A 24,124-nucleotide genomic window follows, 5' to 3' on the forward strand; every position below is an offset into this window, starting at 1 on the left:
ATTACTGTTGTTGTACAATAGTAGGAAATATTCTACTAAAAGAGGCCAGGCGTAACAAAAGATTCCATAATTTAGATGATAAATGGGCAACGTTCTCATGTCTGTGGATATATTAATAACAGTGTTTCCTGGTTTGCATCCAATAAGCATCTCGGATAAGTGGCACTCTAGGATGTTCACCGCTTTTGATAAACCAGTGCGCTAAACTCTTACTATAGCGATGATGCCAGAACCGAAATGTTTTCTAAGAGTTAGGCTGAGAAATTAGAACTTCGTTTACAATTGTCCCAACATTTGAAAGTGCTTTTCATAGTACTGTTCTTGTCATTCTTTTGTGAAAGGATTTGGAATATTATGTTTTATTGTTATATAGTGGAGAATGGTGAATACAGTTGCACACACAGACACACAAAGACATGAGACTCTATACAAGATTACAGTAGTTATAACAGTTTGCGAAACACAGTTTCGCAAAACAGCCAGCCTTGGTAGCAGTTAAAGCTTTTATGATATAATGTCTTTGTCCTCTTGAATTAACTGCAAGTTTCTTTATGTTGAACAATCCTTAAAATTGTTACAAATCCTATAACGATCATCAATCATCACACTAAATGACCTCAACATTTTTGGAAGGTTTACCACAGTGCCCGAATCTCCTTTTTAAATTGGTTTTGCCAACTGTAGTCTCAGTGTGATCAGTGTTGGATTGGGTAGTGTGTAAAACCCCTTACAAAATATTTAACTTTAATGATCAGATTATGGTATATTATAATAAAATATTGGATAAACTCAAGTCAACAGTATTTGATTTGAATATTTCCATCTTCCCATAGTCATCTGCAGTAACTCCCTGTGCAAAAATGATAAATACAACATAGCTACAGTAAATGATAGCAACTTGCAGTAACCCACAGTACTTGAATCATGAGCTGCCATTTAAAAATTTGCGAAAATAAAAAAAGGTGAACCCAGTTGGTAGAAATAGCGGCACCAGTAGGTTGCACGGATGCCGTTAATCTCTGTCTGTCAATCCAATCCCTATTCCCTGTTGGGCAATCGAAGTTCCCCTACTGAATAGAAGCTGCAATTCTGTTATATTTCACTGATTTTTAGCAGTAACATGTGTAAAATGTAAAACCTAATCACTCAATTTCCCTACCTCCTCATTTCACAAATCTCCATCTTAAATATCTCGGATCAGATAGGAAATCCCTTAGAGCAGGCAGTCACTAGAGAAAATTATTGGAGCCCTCCGTTGAATTTTCAAATAATGGTTAACATATCATGTTAAGCAAGCTTGAAAAATGGGGCCAATTACTCAGAGCTCCCAAGACACATGGCTTTAATAACATCATACGCATGAGAAATTTGTCATCGAAGTATCTAGAACTCGTTGCACATGAAACCAATAATTAAATGATACACTTACTTAACTATACGGTATTTAATATATATATATAAAAAAATAAAAAATACAAAAAAAAAAGAACGAACTTAGCAGTACTTTACATACTCCAAATACTTGGGTTTAATAAATTAGGTTTAATAAATTAGGTTTAATATTAATTTTCTAGTACTAACATTATTGACAGCTCCCGAAACTGGTCTATCCTATTGTTTAAAGAAGCGTTCGTTATATGTAGACTACACCCTTTGCTTAACAATGGGCTCAGAGCTTCAAAAGAGCTTTCTTTGTTTTTGTAGGTATCTTTGATCATTAGAGTAAGAATGCTTTGATCTCTTGTGTAAATCACTGCTATGTCACCTATTAGAGGTAATGTTTTGATTGGTTAAACACTTTTGGTACTAGTGCATATAAGCTTGCTAATATGGATGTTGAAATATTGAATCCCAACACGATGGCGTGTATTTCAATACTTGGAGTATGTATTATACTTTCTTATCTGAGATTAATCAGTGGACCTTTCGGTTACTCCAAATACAGTATTGAAAGACCCGCAATCATTTTGGGATTCAATATTTCAACATTTATTATATCATCATCATCATCCTGATAACAGGTTTAATGTTGAAATTTTGAATCCCAACACAATGGCGTGCATTTCAATACTGTATCTGGAATGTGTATACTTTCTTATCCGAGATAAATCAGTGGAACTTTCGGTACTTTAGTCGCCCAAATTTTTTGTGTCAACTGACAAACATTACTAGTACTAGGTGACAACCAATGAAGTTACTCCTTTCATCTGTTTTTTCCCTTCACAGTATCTTGTATATGTTGGTTCTGAGAGAAAAAAATACTTAAAAAATAAACTAGATGTTCAAAATTTTCAGAAATTTTATATTAGGCCAAAAAAAAAAAATGTTTGTTTGCCCTCCTCCACCTGCCCCTAACTCACTGAAAAAATAGGAGCGGAAAAACAAAAAAAAAAACGCTTTCTTTTTTTCAAATTAAGAAAAATGTGAGTGAATTTATCTGTATTTTTTGCTAGATGCCCTACAAATTTGTCTAAAGTTGTTGACTGACTGTAAAATATTGCGATTCTAGGCCTCTCTGGGTTATTTTTATACCATCTGATGAGTATTAAAAAAAAAAATTAATAAAAAAAAACCCTTAAATTTTCACCCGCCCCTATTTATCATTTAAAAAAAAAAGAAGGGCAAACAAACAATTTATTTTTTTGGTCTTATCTGGTGCACTAGCAGGAGTCTTAGACAGTTTTAATTAGTACTTAGAAACCTTGTTTATTTGCTCTTTATAAATCTACCTATTTATTATCATTAATTTATACAGTTATAATTAGCATTACTATAGCAAGTTGGATGATTGTATTGTCATTTTTGGTTTACTTTGCTTTTTTTTTTATCCAGTGAGAAAACTAGTAGCATCTTTATAATAGTGCAGTTACCACTTTTATTCAACTTTTCAATACTTTGTACCTGCTTTTGTCACTAAATTATATCCAATTTGTCCTCTTTGTCATTCAGTTTCATTCATAAATAGTATTGGCATTAAACCTCTGATAATGAACATCCGATTCGTTCAATTGTGAACTACCTAACGAATAATAAGTGCTTGTGGATGTTTTCATACATGGGCAATCGTGACCTCTCTGACCTTGTTCATTATTGATTGCAAGACTCATATAAGCTTTTTTGATTGCCATTAACACTCGTTTTCCCACATCACAATGTCAATTATTTGCAGTCTATTTTTAAGTATAGTTCGGCCTTTATTCATCGATGGATTTTTACAACTTTTACGAGTAAAATAAAATGCACCCATAAACTGCATGAAGTCGAGATAAGACCCAAAATAAAATTGCATAGCACAATGTTTACGAGAGGCTGTCTAATTTTTAGTAGCACAGTAGCTCTAGTTTTTGGCAGTCTTATACAAATACTTGAATAAGAAGCAAAAATAAATCCTGGATATTAAAGGATTTGAGTCCAGACTCCTGGTCTTAAGAGACAAGCATCATTAAGTTCTACCAATCCATATCCACAACAGATAGAGTTGATATGTGGATTTTTAATATATAATTAAAGCATTTGAATTTCAATCTGGTTAAATTGTGGTCATGATAGGATTTGAACACAGAACTGTTGTATTATACGACAAGCATCATAAGATATACCAAGCTATATGACCACTGATAGACTGAGATGTGAATTTTTAAATATGTAATTAAGGCAACGACATGCAAGTTGAACTTAAATCAACTTAAATCGTGGCTATGAGATTAGAACATGTAGATTTTCAAGTATGTAATTAAAGCGTCAACGTAAGATATAACTCCAAACAAATTAAATCGTGGCTATAAGATTTGAACACAGAACCATGGTAGTATAAGACAAGCGTACCAAGCTGTATATCCACTATATATATAGACTGAGTTCATCGTGTGGATTTTTAAATATGTAATTAAAGCATTGACATGTAAGTTAAACTCCAATCAGGTTAAATCATGTTTATGAGAGGATTTGAACACAAAAATTTGGTATTATAAGACAAGCATCATATATATTATGCCAAGATATACGTCCACTATATATAGACTGAGTTGATATCATGTGGCTTTTTAAATATGTAATTAAAGTGGCGACAGGTAAGTTGAACTCCAATCAGATTAAATCGTTGACAGTGATTGATTCTTATGACACAGTTTATGAACAGTTTATGGTGTTTTTAAACTTGATGCTTCTGTGGACTGAATATAGATAGATCAGTTGAATACTCTCAAAATAACTCCCTAACGATTTTATGAGAATACCATGCATGTGCATAAAAACACTATGGATTTTCTTTATATACGACTGTCATTAGTAACATATATGTGTAGTGTCCTTGTTTATCAACCAGCCTCCTTAATATTAGTCTAATCTTATATTACAAATTCAATGAAAATTATGTTTCTCATTTTGACATAAGGATATTTCTTTGTGTTTTTCTTTGCCAGAATATAAATAAATATTATATAATATAAAAATGTAGAAATAGATGAGAAACATTTTTTTTTTCAGTTGGCCTTACATTGTTTATTATATATTTTGTGAACTTGGTATTAAGTAGCCCCATATTAATAGTTTGTAATACATTATTGAACTATATTTAGCAGCGCCACATAAATATTTTGTAATATGTTATTTAACTACTGTTGAACTACTGTATGTTGTGTTGATATAACATGATGTTCAAAGCAATGTTGTCTGTACAAAAGACATGATTGATCAGGCTGTCTGAGAGTGTATGCTTTTCAGGCGTATGTGATCAAACAAATGATTACCGGTGAGTCTTTCTATGTTTGGGCGCTTAACTGTACTCAAGGAAGAGTAATAGTCCGATTAAAGATTGGCTGCTGACAGACAAAAGTCTGATTATATTCTTGGCTTTATTGTTTTAAACAATATCTGAAATGAAATGTTGGATAATATTCTTACAAAATCTGATCAAACTTTTTTGTGTGATTTGCTCACATATGGATATATGATGATATATCACATCTATGGTAATAATGATATATCCTGTCCATATATGGACATGATTATGTCATATCATATCCATATATGCAATCACATGTAATATTTGTCATACAAAAATTTGATATTGTGTACAGAGCTTGTCTGACAGACAATAATTTGATATTGTACTACAGTATACAGTATATCTTGTTCCATAGTATTATTATCATACTGAGTCTAGTTGGTAAAATAACATTATAATAATCCATCATATGATTTTTCACACAGCCATGCTAAAGGCTTAACTTTGCATTAGATAATAATAAATATTTGAGATCCAACCTATCATCATTGCATACATGGGCAGTTTGACTTTGATCCACATTGTCCAGTGCAGTGCTGTGCTTAGTTAGGGCTGTTAACAGCTGCTGGGCATATTGACCTGTGTAGGGAGTCGTCGGTGGCTGAACGCTCCCGCAGCTTAAGAGGAGACATAGTGATGAGAATGGATCAGCTAAGCTTCATATAACTGATTGATAAAATATCAGAGCTGTAATATGTAGTCTGGGAGAGATTCATTAGTTTTTACATAATTCTAGCCAGAGTATGTTATTTTAAATACTGCATAGAACTAGACTGTGTAGGAAATAATTATTTGTAAGACACATAAAATTTGTTTCTCATCCAGCTGTTAAAGTCGGCATAGACAGTGAGACTACTGAAGCAAAAAAAAAAAAAAATCAAATTTTATATCTTACTGTAGCTCAAGATACATAATTAGGAGATTCATTAATTCTTGTGAAATTAATATTCCAAATATTAGCCAAAGTGGTACAATTATGGCATGGATAACAGAATTCGGTAGTTATTAGGCCATCACTATTGTATACACTACAAGGTGATTCAGTGAAATTATAATTTCATAGCTTAGATAAATACTTGCATATTATTTATTTTTTTGCTGTATATTGAGGGTGGCTCTTCCAGCATATTCCAGAAGGTTGGCTGATATTCATGGGCCCTCTTAAATAAATAGAATGAAGTGATGCTTTCATTAGTGAAGTCTATTAATGAGGCTCACTGAGTTTGAGGAGTTGTTTTTAGTCATGAGAAAAAGTTCTGCTGACACAGGAGTTGAACCAAAGACCCTGTGATTAGAAGGCGGGCACCTAAACCACTGTTCAACTTCACTCCGTTATATACCCTATATCATATGTGATGAATAAATGAATATAAATATGAAAGAAAAATCATAGAAATGTATGTGTACTTCTCTAAAAGAAGCAATTATGTTTATGAAACATAGCGAAAAGATAGAATATTATAATCCTACAGAATTGTGACACGTTATTCAAAAATGGTATTTAAATGTTTGTTTATCCAATTAGTTTTACCACTAATGGCAAAGCTAAAATGTTCCTTCATTTGACTTTCTTTTGTCATCTTGCATGTAAAAAAAGATGATTCTCTCAGATTAAAGTTTGTCGGCAGTTTAGCTGTTCTCATAACGACTGATATGATTCAATTGAAATTCAAATATCAGACTACGATTATACGAGTCAAAGTTACAGCCAACTTAATGCAAATTATCGCTGCTGTTAGTAAATCAATCCACACAGAGGCGCTAGCTGTCCGCGTAAATGATCCTCGCATTGAAAAGCTAAAACCAAGCTGGAGTGTGAACTGATTAATAGTGGGAAGAGATATGCTACTGAAAATACATAGAGACAATAAGGTGTTTCTAGACGAAAAGGTTAGGTACAGTACGTGGGAGGTATATAAATATTGGGTGGTTTAGATTTGTTGACTTGGACATGATAAGGCGCAACTTTTTTTTATACATTGTTTTGCCAACTTATTTTTTTAACAATCGTCAGAGGAATAAAAATAAAATTTTTTTTTTCTTTTTTTTTTTTTTTTCTTAGCAAATAGTTCTTTAAAAAACAATTAAATGAAGGAGAAAATAAAAGTAAAATTTTATAGTTGAATGTAAACAGTATAGTAATGGGATGGCTAAATGCTTTCAATTTATAAAATTATGAAATAAAAAAAAAAAAAATCTTATTTTTGGCGATTTCAAGGCAGAGTGGTAGGCGTAGTAAAATAAAGTTAAAATTTTATTTTTTTATGAAATTTTGATTTTTCAAAGCGGCGGGTGCGCTGATTGGCCAAAAATAAAATTTTATTTTAAAAATCATTCATTGGCGGGCGGCAGGTTCGTTAAACAAGGTATAAAAAAAGTATGGCCTAAAATGCTAAAACAAATTTTAAATGCAGAATGAAAAAAAAAGATGATTATGAAAGTAGATCTAGAATTGAAGAGGGGGATTGCAAGAGTTATTTAGCATGTCTCTGAAACATTGTGAATGGAAGCAAAGGTGGAGTGAGCCCCTACCAAACAGTGGTCCATCATTCCCTGACAGATGCTGGGCTCTCCGACGGCTGGGCTAATGAGGAAAATGTTGAATATTAGCCTGGAAGAAAACCTTATAAAATCAGTTATTACAGAAAATATATGGAGAATTTAGACTGTAGAATGGTGATAGAAGAATTAGTTCTATGTTTGTCTTGAAAGGCACAAAACAAAAAAATTTTACCTAAATTTATTTAGGGAGGAAGATGTGAAGGAACATTAGGAGAGATAAGAATGACAAAAATTATGGACAGTTCTCATCGCGTAACTACAGTACTATAATCATGAAAATATTGGAACAAGAATGTAAGGAACGTAATTGTACACCAGGGACTAGACCTGCCTTCGCTAGAATACTACTAACGACGACGATAACATCCAAATGTATAGTAAAATTCTATAGTGGCATCTTATGTAAAGAATATACTAAAAATACAACCTTTTCCAGACCATCGCTTTTGTATAGTAAATGCAATGAAATATTGCAATATATTACAATTTCACTGAAGATAGTGAGACACTCAAGAAATTGATATTCTTTTAAGGAATTAATATGTCCAATCAGACTTGACTTAAATATTTTATTATAGAAGGTACTATTAGTATTGGATAAGAATAAGGTGATTTTAATTAGCAGATAATAGTCCAACCTTCAACTCTTATTTTTTTTTAGTTTATTTAATCTAAAATTATTAGGTAGATGGTTTCATTTTTCCATTCCATTACACAATGTGATGGGATGCAATTAGTGGTTACAATAACTAATGGCCCTGATTACTACTCAATAACAAAGTGCTTACCTTTTGTCATGTTATGGATTTGTCCTTGTCCAGGTATTTTGACTGTATACTGTACAATATCATTATACTTTAGGCCTAATGAACATACACTGTAGGCTAGGCCTAGATGGTTATTGCAACTCAAGTAATGACTCCAAAATACAGCATTCTTTGAAATGTATGTTAATAATGATGGTGAAGATGCATGCTATCAGTAGGAACTACAGAAGCATTCTGCAATTTTGATTGTAATATTTATATATACTGCTTAATTGATTCTATGATTGAATATTGAGCATGTTGATGTATAAGAGAAATATGCATGATTCACACTATTTTTTTAATTTTTCTTAATTTAACATTTTAATCAAGAGGATGATAAAATTTCAGCAGGATTAATTTTTGCTTCATGTATTAAAAAAAAAGTTGGCCCAAAAATGAAATGGGAGGGGCAAGAAACATGTTCTTTTTTTAGCCTGGCCTAATCAAAAGGCTATTAAACTGCATTACAGGAAGTTATCATTAGTACAATAATGATGAACGAGTCAACAACCTTCAGTAGTCTAAGTGTACATAGTATACCCTAACCAGAATGATGTTGACTTTTGAGAAGAATGAAGAGTTCGAAATTCTAAGCGGTTGTCGTGCCTATCAGCTGAAATGACTATCTCTGCGTCATATACCGTGCCGGGCCACTTAAACTGGGTGTTTTCTCTGTACAGCTCTGACTAATGGATCTGGAGATATTAGACCACCTAAGTACACATTATTTGACCCATCTTTTGTGAGCTATTAAAGTATTGCATCAGAACAACAATTGTGCTAGTTTTCTTCATAAATTAAAACTTCAAGAGAAATTTACATAGAAAATTGTCATAACATTACTAATTGGTTGTCATTTATCTGAGGAGGATGGGTATTTTTTGAGAAATTTATTTTTATATGCGTTGACCTCTACCCTCATGCTCATTTGTATTCTGTGTGTCTGTGATCAGTGACATGGATGTTATACAAACGGTAGAGGTTATCAGCGCATGCAGGCATAACTTTACAGCCCGGCAAGTGTCTAGCTGCATGCTGTCGTTCGAGTCTGGCAATTAATTATATTAACCCCGAAGAGATCATGACAGTTAGCTCTCTTCTGCATTGATTCAGCCTCCTAACCCTACGAAGATCATAATAGTACTCTAAATAGTCCTGTAGGTGTATTACATACGCATTAAAATTTTTATGTAAACCATTTTATGTAAACGCGTTAACATTTTTGAAAAAATATATTGCTCAACCTTGGTAGGTAGAAGAATAGTCCAAGATGATAACCAACCTCTTTTTTTCTTTTCTCCCCGCTTGGCGTCAGTGTTCCTCATTTCTCTGTTGTTCACGACACAACGGCTTCCTGCCTATTCCTGCACGTACATCTTGTTTTTCTTCCTCCTTTTTGCCCCATCCCTTGCATTGTCACATCCACTTTGAATTGACCCTACTTAAACTTGAACTTTATTATTTCCACATTAAACCTTTAAGTACACATTTTTAATTTTTCCCAGAATCCATCCTCTTGAGTCTCTTGTAAAATACTTTCCAATGTTTTGCACACTTCATGTATTTGTATGCTTTTGTGATTTGTAATTTTTGCGGATATTGGCCTTGATGGCATTTGTAGCTGTGAATAAATTTGAATTTAAAAAAAAAAATTGAAAATTGATTGAATGAAATTAGTATATTAAAATTAATTATTCATTTTACATTCCATCATGTCACTCATTTATTTATTGACCCATACATTCTTGAATTCCTTTAAATATATATAATCTGTTTTTGTTAGGTATGTCCTTGTTATTTTGTCATGTTTTTAAAATAGTTTGACGCTTGTTAAATTGTCATCATTTATCATCATCTTTCACACAGTATTATTTATTTATCATGGTCTTTTCATCATCATGTTCTTCATCACCAACATCCTCACCATCACCTCTATTATCACCGTCATCCGCATCATCACCACCATTTTCATCACTACCATATTCATCACCACTATCTTCATCATCACCACCACCACCAACTTCATCATCACCACCATCCTCATCATCACGCCATCTTCATCACCACCACCATCTCTATCATCACCATCATCCTCATCATCAACACCACCATCTTCATCATCATTACCATGATTATTGTCTTTGTTTGTTCACTCTAATTTCCAAAATGCTATCAGAATGAAAGCATTCTGCAATAACCAAGTGCTAAATATAGCGTAATATGTGTTGGTTTTACGTCGGTTTCACTTGATACAACCAGAGAGGAAAGGAGCGTGCTGTTTATCAGTTTATGCACAGACATTACTCGGTTAATTTTCCGATGGTTCTTCGCAAGAGCATAATTTATCACGTATCATTAATTTAGGCAATATTGAATATCTGTAGGCAAAACTAATTTATCAATGTCAGATGATACCATTTCTTAGGAACACGATACTTAATTTTATGAAAATTACGCTGAAAAGGTGATTGTTTGCAACGCAGAAGGTCTATAAACATTCATGCAATCAGCGCGATTCTAAAATTTGACATTTGTGTGTAAATCTTTAATGTTCATTGACATTTGAACATGCCTAGCACCACACACAAGCAAATATCAACTACAATATTCCATACTTCTGTTCGCAACATTTGATACAACTGCAGGTGAAGCTGTACATATGTATATATTTTGTAATAATTCTATCAAAATATTTAATATGGTTGGCCAAGTTAAGAAGATTATGGAAGATACTCCACACCCATTAAACAACGATTATGTTGTAAATAACTCGGGTAGACTCCGTCCTTTCATGTTATTTTTCAAAGTGCAACTAATCGGTTGTGTTTTATATTTTTTCATACCGTATTATTATGAAATATTATATTTCCTGTTATCTATTGTAAAAATTTAAATTGATACATAGTGTTTCTTCCTTTCTTTACCTTTACCTTTATATTTTATCAGTAAAACTGTTTTATTTTTAAATTTTTATTTTATTCCTTTCAACTGTTTGAGAAATACAAAATGAAAGGGGAGAGCTTCAGAAAGGAGCGGTTAAAGACTAATATCATCGTGCCTCCCCAACGCATACTTCCATAAACCAATACAAACTTAAAAAATAGGACACTTTTGATTTTTTTGTCTACTGCCCCAATGGGGGGCGTAGACACTATGTCATGATGTAGCAATTTAAGATGGCGGAAAAGGGTAAATCCGGTTTAGGCATGATGGGTACTACTACCATGAGGCAGGGGGCGCTCTATTGACAATCGAATAGAGTTCGGAACTTGAACAAAATTGCGTTCGAAACTCGAACATGCGCTACAGAGACGCAGCACACATTCACCACGAACACCCTTTTACCGTCATTTGAAGGTAAAAAAATGGTAGTACTCTTCGTGATCAACGACATAACGTGGTAACTCCCAAAGTTACTCATTTTTAAAGTGTTTTTAGTGTAATATAGTAGTTGGCCTATACAGAATATTGTTATGAAAGAAAATTTTCATGAAAAATCAAATACACTACAGTAATACACTTATCTGCATATTGAAGAACATTTGATACAATAAAAAAAAAAAACAAAAAACAAAAACTCCTGTATAAGGCAGCAGACACACTCTCCCGCTGGGAGCCTATTTTTATCATTAGCTGATGACCCATCCCATCATTCCTCCACCGGATTTACTCTTACATGTTCAAACGCCAGACGACAACAAAGTCAACTATCCCCCTAGGGCAGTAGACACAAGAACATAAACAAATATTTCACACATTAAAATTATTAATTTAATACATTATTTTAAAGAAATAGAATTAAGAACAGTGGTGTATCTAGTTAGAAGTCCTGAAATGGAGGTGCTGATGGGGGTGGGGGCGGGGAAGTCAAGGTGAGGGTCTCGATGATCAGTTGGGGGGGCGCTAATTCGCAAAATATGGTGATTTTAGGCGATTTTTAGCTACTTGACTGTAATTTTGGAAGGGGCGCGAGTAAAGATTTCATGATGAAGATTTCAGCTGATAAATAATTATATATGCATTTATGATAGAAGTGTAAATTGATAAGGTACTTTATATGTATCTTAATTTTATAATAAAAATGTTTTGTCAATAGAATTATTTTAGTTAATAAAATAATGATAATCTAGTCAAGTATGTAGTCATCGTTAATAGATGCTGTGGTTTGTAGCTGTTCAAGTTCAAGTCTTCTGTAGATATTTTTATTTGCTAATGAAAGCTTTTGAAGCCACAGATTGATTGTAAACAAACTGATCTTTGAACAAACTTTATTGGGATCAAATTTCTCATGATAAAAGAAAAGGACAATCACAACCACAGATTCTGTTCAAATTTCCGCATTGAAATATAAGAAGCCTGTGTTGTATGTTTGTAATCGCGTAAATATAGTCATCATTACATGTAGGTGCTGATTCGAGGAGGCCCAATTGGCTTGGTACTCCCTAAAATTTGATTAATTTTGGAATGCATATAAAATCGATTTGGTTCAAACAGTACGCTAGGGGGAAGGGTAGACAAATTTATACACTTTCACATTTATGCATGACAAAATAACATGCAGTATTTAAAATAATAGATTTTTATGAACAATTATAATGCAACCATGGATCTATTATACTTTTTTATGTGACCAAGTTATTACTGTACAGTTCTTTATTTGCCTTAACAAATAAATGGAGAATGGTTTTGAAAAATCAACATTTTTTTATGTACACTTTCAGAGGTGAGGAAAGGGGTACCCGAAAGGACTAAAATTTGGAATTATTATTTTCATTATTGGTAATGGTTGAAGACATAGCACAAATAGATGGCCTATGCAGTATATTTAAAAGAAAAGCAGATTGTAAAAAGAAATTGTTAATTTTGGAATACATAAATGATTAAATTATTTTGATTAATTATTTTCATTACAGTAGTGGTTGAAGACATGCAGCATAAACACTTGGTATTTGCAATATAATTAAATCAAAAGCAATATTAATAATTAATATGTGGTAATCAAATCAAGTCAAGTCTCATCAAATTTACAGTATTTTGAATCTTGATACTAATTCAGAAACATAGATACAATCGAACCATTGGCTTGTAAGTAATGGTCCAAGACTGGTATATCATGAGCACATTGTCTCTCAATAATTAAAATGAAAATAATATTAATGAAATAATAATATTAATATTAATATTAGTGAAATGGTATCTATCGAGCCTATTTGAATTTGTTATGATTCTAACCAAGGACATTATTAGCTCTCTCAGAGACAGACAGTCAAATGTATAGTGAATCAAACATAATCGCATCATTCGCCTGTTAAGTGATCGTCGGAGGCTTGTCTAGCACGATCATTTCGTCTGTCTTGTAAATTAAAAGGACAAGAATATAAATAGATAATCAAATAAAATAATTTGTAAATTGCATCTATTTGTATTTATTTTAATACTATTCAAGGATACTAACTCAATGAACAAACTAACGCATAGTAACCATATACAATTGCATCATTCACCCGAAAGGGTGATATCACTGACTAACTGCGGAAGATGCAAATTTAGCAATAGGTAACAAATTTATGTGTTTGGTTTTCGTTGAGGTGTTGTAAGAGATATACTGAAATTAATACCCACTCTGCATTCAGAACCCATATTTCAGAACCATATCTCTTATACTTAGAATACCTGCCTTTCCCACCAGCATGTTCTGCTGAATATAAAGTTAGATTTGTAGTAAAACTATACTATTATAAGTAAAATTTTAAACAGCCAATTTCGTAGTCACGTTTTGGCAATTACATTTCACGGAACAGTAAATACGATGTGTAATGAGGCGTACTGTAGTATGCCATGATCAACGTGATCGCTCTGATGTCTTTAATACAAAGATTGTGTTGATGTTCCTTTAAAAAAAAATAATCATATTCTGCAAAAGGTATTTATATAATTCTCTAAAAATAACAATTTCACCGTAATAGAGCAAATTAAAAATGTATATTTGAGAAATTTTCTTACCATAATATTCAAAATGTTAATGGATAACATTAGAGACCTTGTGAACAGTATGTAGTAGGTTGTGTAACCAGTATCTGTATCTCAGAATGTTTCCAGGTTTTTGTATATGTGGTAAAAGACAAGCCAAACCAGTCACTCGTCGCAAAAATTGATTTTTAGTTATTCATACAAGCCTTTGCCATATATATTTGCTCAACTTTTATATGGTAGTGTGTGGTAATTTTATTTTATATTCTTTATCAAATTACAAGACAAATCAACTTCTTTTAAGCTGATATATGATCTTAATTTTTTCCCCCTTTTTTCTTATTTGTTACATAAGGAGCCATTTTGTAGACTTAAGTGGCACTGCAACGTCGAGACTGCTGCTTAGAGATTATGGACGCCTAATGTCTTTTCTGGCAAGCCATACATTGTCTTGGAATGACTTTACAAACAACGTGACGGATCAAATGTTAGACTCTATTACTCGTTGACCGCCGTCTGTAGATATAAAAACTACAGGACAAATAACCAAAGGGTTGTACAGTATGCTTCAAATCCACTCAATGGCTTAAAACTCTAATTATCAATGACAGGTCAACTTCCCATCGGTTTATTTCCAGGACATAGATCTACTAAAATAAATCTTAAATTAATGTTTTTCTTTTCAATTTTTTTTTCTTTAAAAAGTATATTTCTTTTCAATACCATGGAAGACATGCGTGTGAGGGCGATAAACAAATTATTTTTTTTTATTGGGCCTAATTTATAGGAATTTTATCGATGTTTGAACTTTGTAATAATAGATACATTTGTGACCTGGTTATGGAACATTAGCGTTTCGATTAAAAATGAAAAATGAAATAGACGTTCTTATTTTGACAGGTACAAACCATGCATAAAACAACCAGTTATTCAAATTTCAGATTTATGGATAAATTTTTTTTTCTTTTAGGAAGAAAAGTGTAACCTATTTTTTTTTTAATTTATTGTAATTTTTTGCAAAATATTAATTAAAATTTTTAGATTTGTTTATTCCAGACTTGATTCGAATTTAAAATATTTGTAATTATTCTAAGATAATATTTTAATGCTAAGGAATGATTCATACACTGTTGATTGATTGAATTTATTTGGCAATACAGTAAATCAGTTTAATTGACCAATTAGTATGTGGTTTGGAGAACAGTATAGTAACACCTTAAACATTTAGAAGAGCAAATTTGTCTACATGCAAATTTGTTAGGTATCACAGCAAAATAATTACAAGTACATTATAGTACTCGATACTAATAATGGTAGAAACAAAATATTTAACCCTAACCCTAAGAAAAAATTTAATTGCTGAAAAATTAAAAACAAAATAAGAACAAATTGAGGCTGAGGTAAAATTTCAAATGAGCTTTTTTGTTTAATAAAAAAGCCCCAACAGATCCTATCTGTACCTCATTTACAGTTTGGCTGTGACTATGTAATACTATCTTTAATACAATACAGTAATTCTATATGTTTGAAAAGCGTGTAAAATCAACAAAATAAGAACATTTTGAGCCTGAAATGGGGAAAAAAAAATTAGAATACTGAGCCTGGGCAAAATGTTACTGGTTCTTGTAAAAAAAAAAGTGTAATATCTGTTTGAAAACATTGTTTAATAGCGATATGGGATTACCAGCATTTAAATCAAAAAATATATTATTTTGCCAAATGGCAAAAATACAAGAGATGACCTTGTTCTTCACAGTCGATGTTTGTGAATAGATTAAGCACTGCATACAGTACTCGCCAACATAATATATTTGTATGGTATGTTTTATTATTGCACACTCCATAAAGACATTCATTTCACCTGCTTGGCAAGAAATTTCAACTTTAAAGGAGCTATCATCATCATACACGAACAAGCAGAACTTGTTATATCTCCTTGAATACTTTGAGCTTGTTATTTATGCTGGAAGAGTAGCCAGAGATTTTTGGCTTATTGTAATGCATCAACCAGGAAGGAATAGTTGCATAGTTATGGAGCAGACACTAAACAAGAGAGGCATTTATCTATTTTTTTAATAATAATGTTTAAATATTGTTTATTGATGGCTTATCAAAGTGCTTTTGGGGGAAAGGAGATCATTATTCAACCCAGCACTACTGTTTATTGTTGTATACATGAATAAGCTATCATGAATAATTGTTATTTCAACATTAATTAACTGAAATAGATTGGATGGTGTTGGTATGTCATCCTTTTTATTTTATATACGTTTTTTTTTTATTTTATTTATTTTTTTTTTAAATTGCAGGAAATCTTTGGATTTATTAGTCTTAATTGTACTGTATTATGTTAATATTTTGAATTATATGAATGTTGGTTGTGAACATATTTATATTTGTCAACATTCATTTCATTTATTAAATATCCAAGTAAAGTCAATACAAAACAAAACATGCAAACATGATTTCAAGATTTACAATGAGTATTTATAGTATATACGATGAGAAGACCTCCCTCCATGTATGTAGTAAATGATTGTTAAAAATAGCATAATGCAATATATAATAATTCTTCTAACAGCGTCATTAAAAATTAAATAGCATGCAATAATTTATATAACATTTTTAAATAAAAAAAATATAATAATAATAATAAAAATATAAATAAATAAATAAAAGTAAATAAAAATAAAAGTAAATAAAAATAAATAAAATAAAAGTATATATATGCATACACACAAACACACACAAATACATACATATACTTATACACGTACACACATACACCTATATACACACATCATATATATATATATATATATATATATATATATTTATATATATTTGATATATATTTGATAACTTTCTTTATCCTACAGGACATAATATTGCCATTAAACCTAATTTTATTCTTTTTTTTCCTCAAGGTGTTATATCTACACTCAGTGATGACTTGGATAGAGAAGAAACCGATGGATATAGCCTAGAGGTAGGTAGACTACGAGTTTAGCTCAAGGTTAATGGGTATTTTGCCATTACTGTAGGTCCTCGGCCCAACCCCTACTTTCACTCAATTTTATACCAGCCTTTCTTCGGGCAGAATCCCGGACTATAACTTGAATGAGTAGTAATAGCTGACTTTACAATTATCTAAAAAATATAAAATATTGGCTTTGAAATCGTCATGCATTGATGAAAAAGCCTTTTAATTGAAAGGTGGATTCCTCGGTTATAAAGGGCCCTCCCCACTTTAACAATGGTATATTCCATTTTGGTGTCATTTTGTCCCGGTGGTTATTGTCCTGTGTAGTTTTTGTCCTACATGCAAATTTTTATAGTGTTCTCCTCACACATGGTTGTCGTGATTTTATGATGTAAAAATTATAGAGTACTTCATCTCAGTATAGCCTCTCCACAATGGTTACATAAACGCTTTTTCTCTGTAAATGCGTAAGTGGCATAATGTGTCGTTTCTTAAGAATTCCTCATAATTCTGACGCAGGTAACAACTGCTTAAAACCTTTTAAGTCAATAAATTCCAATCGCATCTAAATTATCAACAAACTCTTCAACTAAATCTGTGGGTAATTCTCTCATTTCATTTGCATTCCTACACTTAAGCATCTGTCCAAACTATCAAATTTTGTATGCCCATATATAGTCATGATATGAATATGTATGGCCATGATGTGATGTCATCATGACCATATTTAGGCTTGTCAGATGTTTTTGTCAGATAACACTTGACAGTCTATAGGGCTTTAAAGTACTTAGTATAGTTTTGTATTTAATCTTTTTGTTTCAAAGAAAACCGATCTGATTCTCATTTTATTTTCCCAGCTTGCTCTTTCATTTATCATAATAAATATCCAATGAATAGAGTATGTCTGATTCTTATTTTCTATTGGTTATTCCTATTGGGCGAAATTTGATATAGATTTTCTATCGGATATTCCTATTGGGCGAAATTTGATACAGCATTCATGTTTAATTAGTTTACATAGATGCAAGATTCTTACGGAAGTGATGTTATGCGTATTAGCTTTGCGATCCCACAGTTCTCGGTAAATGTAATTTTGAGCCGCCAGTGTGTACCGTTGAGTACACAGGTAATCTTATTATATTGAGAGCATTGATTTTGTTCGCTCGAAAGTCATTAGTGACGGTTTGACCTGATACGGCAAAAAGCACTTACTACCGGTACTGCTGTATAGCTCGTCATTTTCGTAATTGATTTCATTCCGTAATTCAAGGTTGGCTCTCTTTGATAAATAATCATTTAAGTTAGATTTAAAGAATCTCATTTTTGTGTCTGGCTTTAATTGGCCACATTAATTTGGTTTTCTTAAGTGGTAGATGCACAATTCCCCTCACACTGCCTACATGTTCTCTTTCCACCTTCAAAAAATTGCTATTACTCACTGGCTTAGACACTCAGTGGTTCCTATTACTTAATGAATGCTTGTATTTCTCGTGGGCTTTCTTTGCGTTCAAATCTCAATTTTCATTTCGATTTAGATTTATTTAACAAATTTACATTCATATTCACATGTATGATTACGATAGAAATTTTAAAGTATGCCTAAAACAATAAATGAAAATATGAAACTTAGAATGATGTAAGAAATTACATTGGAAGTAACATGTAACCCTTTTTAATAAAGGGGTAATTAAATCTTAAAGTTTTGTCTACCAAAGTAATTATAAAAATGTTTTATTTTTCCAACTAAAACATCCTATTACTAGTCTTCTCCAAGATAATATATATTTTTTGCCACCTTTTTGATTCATCGCGTTCAATAATAATTTTGTAGCCCCGAAACCTTGAATCAGAAATACCGGGATGGTGTACGGTGGGGGTAGTTCACCCCTAAAGAAATTCTTGATTAGGCCTTGATAAGTTTTTTTTATAAATGCATGAGAAAGGTTAAACTAAATTGGAAAATTATAACCGAATAGATTATTCAGGTAAAGTATAGGATGTCGAATTCATGATGCGTTTGCTGTTTTCCCTATGGACGTGACCTAATCACGCCGCGTATCGGATGCCTCGTGGCGGTGTCATATGTTGAGCCTCTCAAGATGGGTTGCAAATCCTCCGGGTATCTTTAAATCCAGTCAACGTCTTCTCCTTCTTCGTGTGTATTGGAAAAATTGAATCAAACAGTTTCCAAATCTATCCTGAATTAGTTTAATAACCCAATTTTTGGCGTAGAAAGTTAAATTGTGGATGGATGCTGTGGTCAAAGGTCAATCTCTTGGTAATCATCTTCTCCTACTCTTGTGTATTGAAAAAATTGAATCGAACCCTTTTAAAATCTACCCGTGTCTCGAATTGGTTTAATAACCTAATTTTTGGTTTAGAAAGTTAAATAGTGGATGGATGTTGTGATCAAAAGTCAAACTGTCCGTTAAATTTATCTGCACGTATATCTAAATCTCAGTCAAAGGAAGTTGGTTAAATCAAGTTATAGTATAATTTATCATTTTGATTAATTTTGATTAATCCAAAATACAATAGATAATAGAATGAATGTGATAATATAATACTATCCCATTTAAATCGAGTTGATTAACTGACTGATTTAATCAGTGATGGTCAATATGTTTTGTTAACAATTGATAAGATGTAGCATTACTTTAATAGTAACGGTAGCGTTGGTGGCAGCAAAAGGAGAGTGTATTTTGTTGGACACCGCTTCAATATCTTAGAATATAAAGTAGGCCTACAGTTTACCCAAATTTTCCCCCTTCGGAGCCTTGCGAAAGCTGGCGTACACCTTGCATTAGTCGAGGATTTTAGTTGGAATGATGCCAAAATCACTGATATAGACTTGAGCCTTGAAAACAATATCAATATAATGATCGAAGTACATGCTATACTTGTAGGCTATATAACATTTTTTTAGTTGGAATAGTTATATACTTTAGCCTTCAATATGAATACAATATTAATGTGATGATCGAAGTACATACTGTACAATTTGTATTTTTTAAAGTCCACTTTAAAAAGATTTTAATGCCTCTAGTATAAAGACGTTTCAAGTTATTTATTGGTCAATATCAGATTTAAAACGTTAAATACATATATTTCAATCATTTTTGATTAAGTAAATGTTTTGGATGGAATGATCTCTTTGATGCTTGAAATGTTGGTCGACATATACGCACGTAACGCATTAAAATATAGTATTTCATGTTTGTCTGATTATAACCGGAATATTATGCAAACAATATTGGCAGGAGCTCCATGATGGAACATTTTGACAGAACATTCTAAGAGTAGGTTTAAAGGTAATATTCTAGAAGCCTACATGTGACAGCCCTGTTGAATCACGTCAACACAATGGTGAACCGATACAGCACATCAAGTCAAAATCTGCGTTATAAACGCCACTGTCAACTTGCACCTAAAAGATGTACCTTCAAATGTAACCTACAGACGGATCTTCCGCTGTGATTTTGGACTTAAACGAACGAATGAAGCCAGTACAAAGTTGATCCAGTCCAGTCCTATCCGGAATTAACTAACAAAATGCAAACTATTTAAGTTTTCGTGCACTAAAACGATTGTTTCTTTTTTGATACTCTTGTTCTTTTCAATCTTCTTGCATCCATGTGATGACAAACACCATGTTACCGTAGCAACTTTTTTTCCTGCTAGTTGACACCATGTTATCTGGCCATAGCAACCAGACTATGCATCTGCAAGTTGAGTGTGAACTTGATAGGTCAAAGCGTGACCCAATACTTGTCACACTTCCAACACAATAATAGTTTGTGGTGGCTTCTTCGCCAGAAGGCAAATTCCACGGGCCTAGTTACCAACACCAATACCTGATTGAAAACTCAGCTATGAGGACACAATTTTAAACTATCTGATTTCTAAGGTCTAAAAGTAACTGAAAATTATTTTTAAAATGTCACTTAGTTTAGTATAATTTTGAAATATAAATTAGTCTAAATATGAATAATTTATTTAATTTTCATTTTATTTTATTTCAAATCATCATTCAACACCAAAAGGGATGCCTTATAGTAATACGTTATCATCAAAAATACTGTACAAAAAGATTATAAATTATTAAAATTATTGTATAGAAATTTTAACAATAAATAAAATTTAATACTTATAACAATAAATAAAATAAATAAGTAAATAAATAAATATAAGTAAGTAATAATATATGATATATAAATAAATGCAGTATATGAAAATGTATAACTCATTAACCATTCTATTTCAATATTCAATGTTTTTACTAATAAATATACCCATATTTTCCATAATATACAATTAGTAAATTCTGATTATTAATGTATAATGTATACCAAGAGAAGATAAAGATAGTATAATACATGGCGTGCATTTCGATACTTGGAGTATGTATTATACTATCTTAACTGAGATTAATCAGTGGACCTTTCGGAATACAAGAGAGTTTCAGCACTTGGGTGCTAGAGAGACTTTCTCCTGATGCTGTTCTTATGTCCTTCGGTAAAACACCTTACTTTAATTTTCTCGTCCTTTAGATGGCATGTACAACCATTGGTCAGTTGTCCATAGCAGCAGATCCATTGGTCAGGTTCTCTAGTCCCTTGGTGCATATACAGCACCCTACCCTAAATTGAGGAGGGAGTATGGCGCTAATACGGTATATCAGTATCAGCAATATTGGATGCATTCCTTTAGATAAATCAATGTTATAAATCCAATAATTTCCTCATATACTTCCAAATTCATATTTTTAAAAGGCGACCCCCTTTTATTAATTTTCCACAAGCCAAAACCATTTAGAACATCCAGCAGAAATCTAAAACACCCTCTTAAAAACCCTCGTAAAAAGTGATTCATTGGTGTCTGGCCAAGGCCTAGAGTATACTGTGCTTGATGTTTTCATTGGAAGTAAAATGGGGGACAAGGGTGACTTGTAATCATCAGCAGGAACCGTAATAATTAATTTGCTGAAAAGTTTGAGAATTTTGTTTTGTGCTTATATTTATTAATTACAACTGATTGGTTTAGCTGCAGTACGTGGTGGTGATTGTGTGATTGGAATATAATTTGATTTTGTTTCAGATTTCTGGCTTATTGTAATTTCTTGATGGATTCATACCATTTGGCTGTTTGCACTTCCGCTTGCATTGGCCAGCTACGTTCCCTGGGGATTTCGTTTTGATTGAAACATTCTTTATCAAGTCTCCCAAACCTAATAGAATCCAGACTGGTTCATAATTGTAATCACTTGTTATAGCGACAAGAATACTTTAATTCCATTTTTATGGTGCCTTCCTTGGATGGTTCAATATTTGCAACTGAGTAGTTTAATCAGCATTATAAAAATATTAATTGGTAGTATAGAAATTGAGAATAATAAACATGAAAACTCATTTTCTTTAATCATGTCTTGGAAATGGAGAGATAGTTTTCAGATTATGATCATCAGGTGGATTAGTGTTCAGGTTATGATGGTCATGAATGGATTATTTTTTAGAATATGATCATTAATATAGATTATGATACAGATTACAGTAGTATTAGAGATTATGATCATGTATGGATTAGTGTATTAATTATGATCATGGATTAATGTTAATTATTATGATCATTGGAGAGATTAGTATTCTGAATTTCATTAATTAGTGTTCAGATTATGAGCATTAATATTAGTGTTTAGTCTATAGATCTAATCATTAAATATGGTAGGATTAATACAGAGTGTGATCATGGTTAGATTAGTATGCAGATTATGATCATGATTAGATTAGTGTGCATATTATAATTATTAGTAATTGGTGTTCAAATTATCACAGTTTAGTATTCTAATTATTGATTATTGATGAATTAGTGTTCAGATTGTTATAATTATTGTTATAATCATGGATAAATTAGTGTAGATAACATTTGTTAGTGTTCTGATTATAATCATTGTGGATTTGTGCAGAGTACAATCATGAAGGGATTAGTGTCTAGCATATAATCATGGATTAGTATTAAGGATTATTATAATCAGATGGCCAGATTAGTGCTCAGGGTATGATCTAATTGCTGTTAGAAATCTTATATATAATCGTACATGTTGATTTAGGCGGTGCAAACTTGCTTAACTTCTTGTCTGCCACTTTATTATTTTTTATGTAAAATCATTTCCCTAAATGATGATACACCCGAAAAAACTTGAATATCATTCCCTGCTCATTTAAATCGTATCTGAAACATTCTCATTGTTGGCCTCAAATCAAGGTTTGAGTTTGGTGATTACTGATTTTTTTTTTTTTTTTTTGAATGTAATGATGCACTTGATTTATATATAGATGTGGTCTATTTGTAATATTCTGCTTAGCGATTCCCTCAAGATTTGGCTTCTAGAAACATGAATAGATTTTGACAGAGATTAGTCCTGGCCGAGGCAAATGATGCTTAATCATAGTAATTGAGCCGAACCAGTGTCTGTCATCACCCGATTAATGCCAGTAAATGATACGGCCACCTTGTGTCGTTTTTCTCCAACTCCCAGGACTCCACCGCTTGTTCCTTCAGTGATTGACGCACATCACCGCAATACTAAGTGATCTTTTAGCAAATTATGACTTATCAATGTCCAAGTGAACGATATGAATAGCATCAACTTGTTTTAATTGGTGGTAAATTTGTGTTCTGTGTCCTGACATTTTCATTTGTCTAGGCCATGATAAAAATTGATTTGGAGTTAATGCGATTAGGTTAAAAAATTCAGGACAGTAGGCCTTGACAGAACAGCACTAAGTTTGATTATGACTGGAGGATTTAACCTTGTTAATCATAGCTGTCTTTACCTAGATACACCCATAATGACTTTATTAGACACGAATATTAAACATAAAATTAATAATTGCCTGGTAAATTCTCTTACAAAAAATCCAGGTCATAATGAGGCTTAGTCTATCTAGAGTGTGTAATGTGAAAGGATTAATGGCTGTTTGCTTTTCATTCATATATATATATATATATATATAT

At 32.1% G+C, this 24,124-nt stretch overlaps 1 protein-coding gene across 3 annotated transcripts in view; it reads left to right on the forward strand.

Annotated features, from left to right (window-relative positions):
• Nucleotides 1–24,124, forward strand: part of LOC117101687 (protocadherin Fat 1-like) — a 114,604-nt gene that overhangs the window by 35,069 nt on the left and 55,411 nt on the right. For all 3 annotated transcript variants that reach the window (XM_033241722.1, XM_033241723.1, XM_033241724.1), the window contains exon 4: nucleotides 17,055–17,116. In XM_033241722.1, coding sequence (XP_033097613.1) covers nucleotides 17,055–17,116 — 62 coding nt within the window. The remainder of the gene's footprint in view (nucleotides 1–17,054; nucleotides 17,117–24,124) is intronic.

Source organism: Anneissia japonica, unplaced genomic scaffold (genome assembly GCF_011630105.1).
Source record: "Anneissia japonica isolate Jap-2015-1 unplaced genomic scaffold, ASM1163010v1 scaffold180_len884964_cov147, whole genome shotgun sequence".
Taxonomy (NCBI): Eukaryota; Metazoa; Echinodermata; class Crinoidea; order Comatulida; family Comatulidae; genus Anneissia; species Anneissia japonica.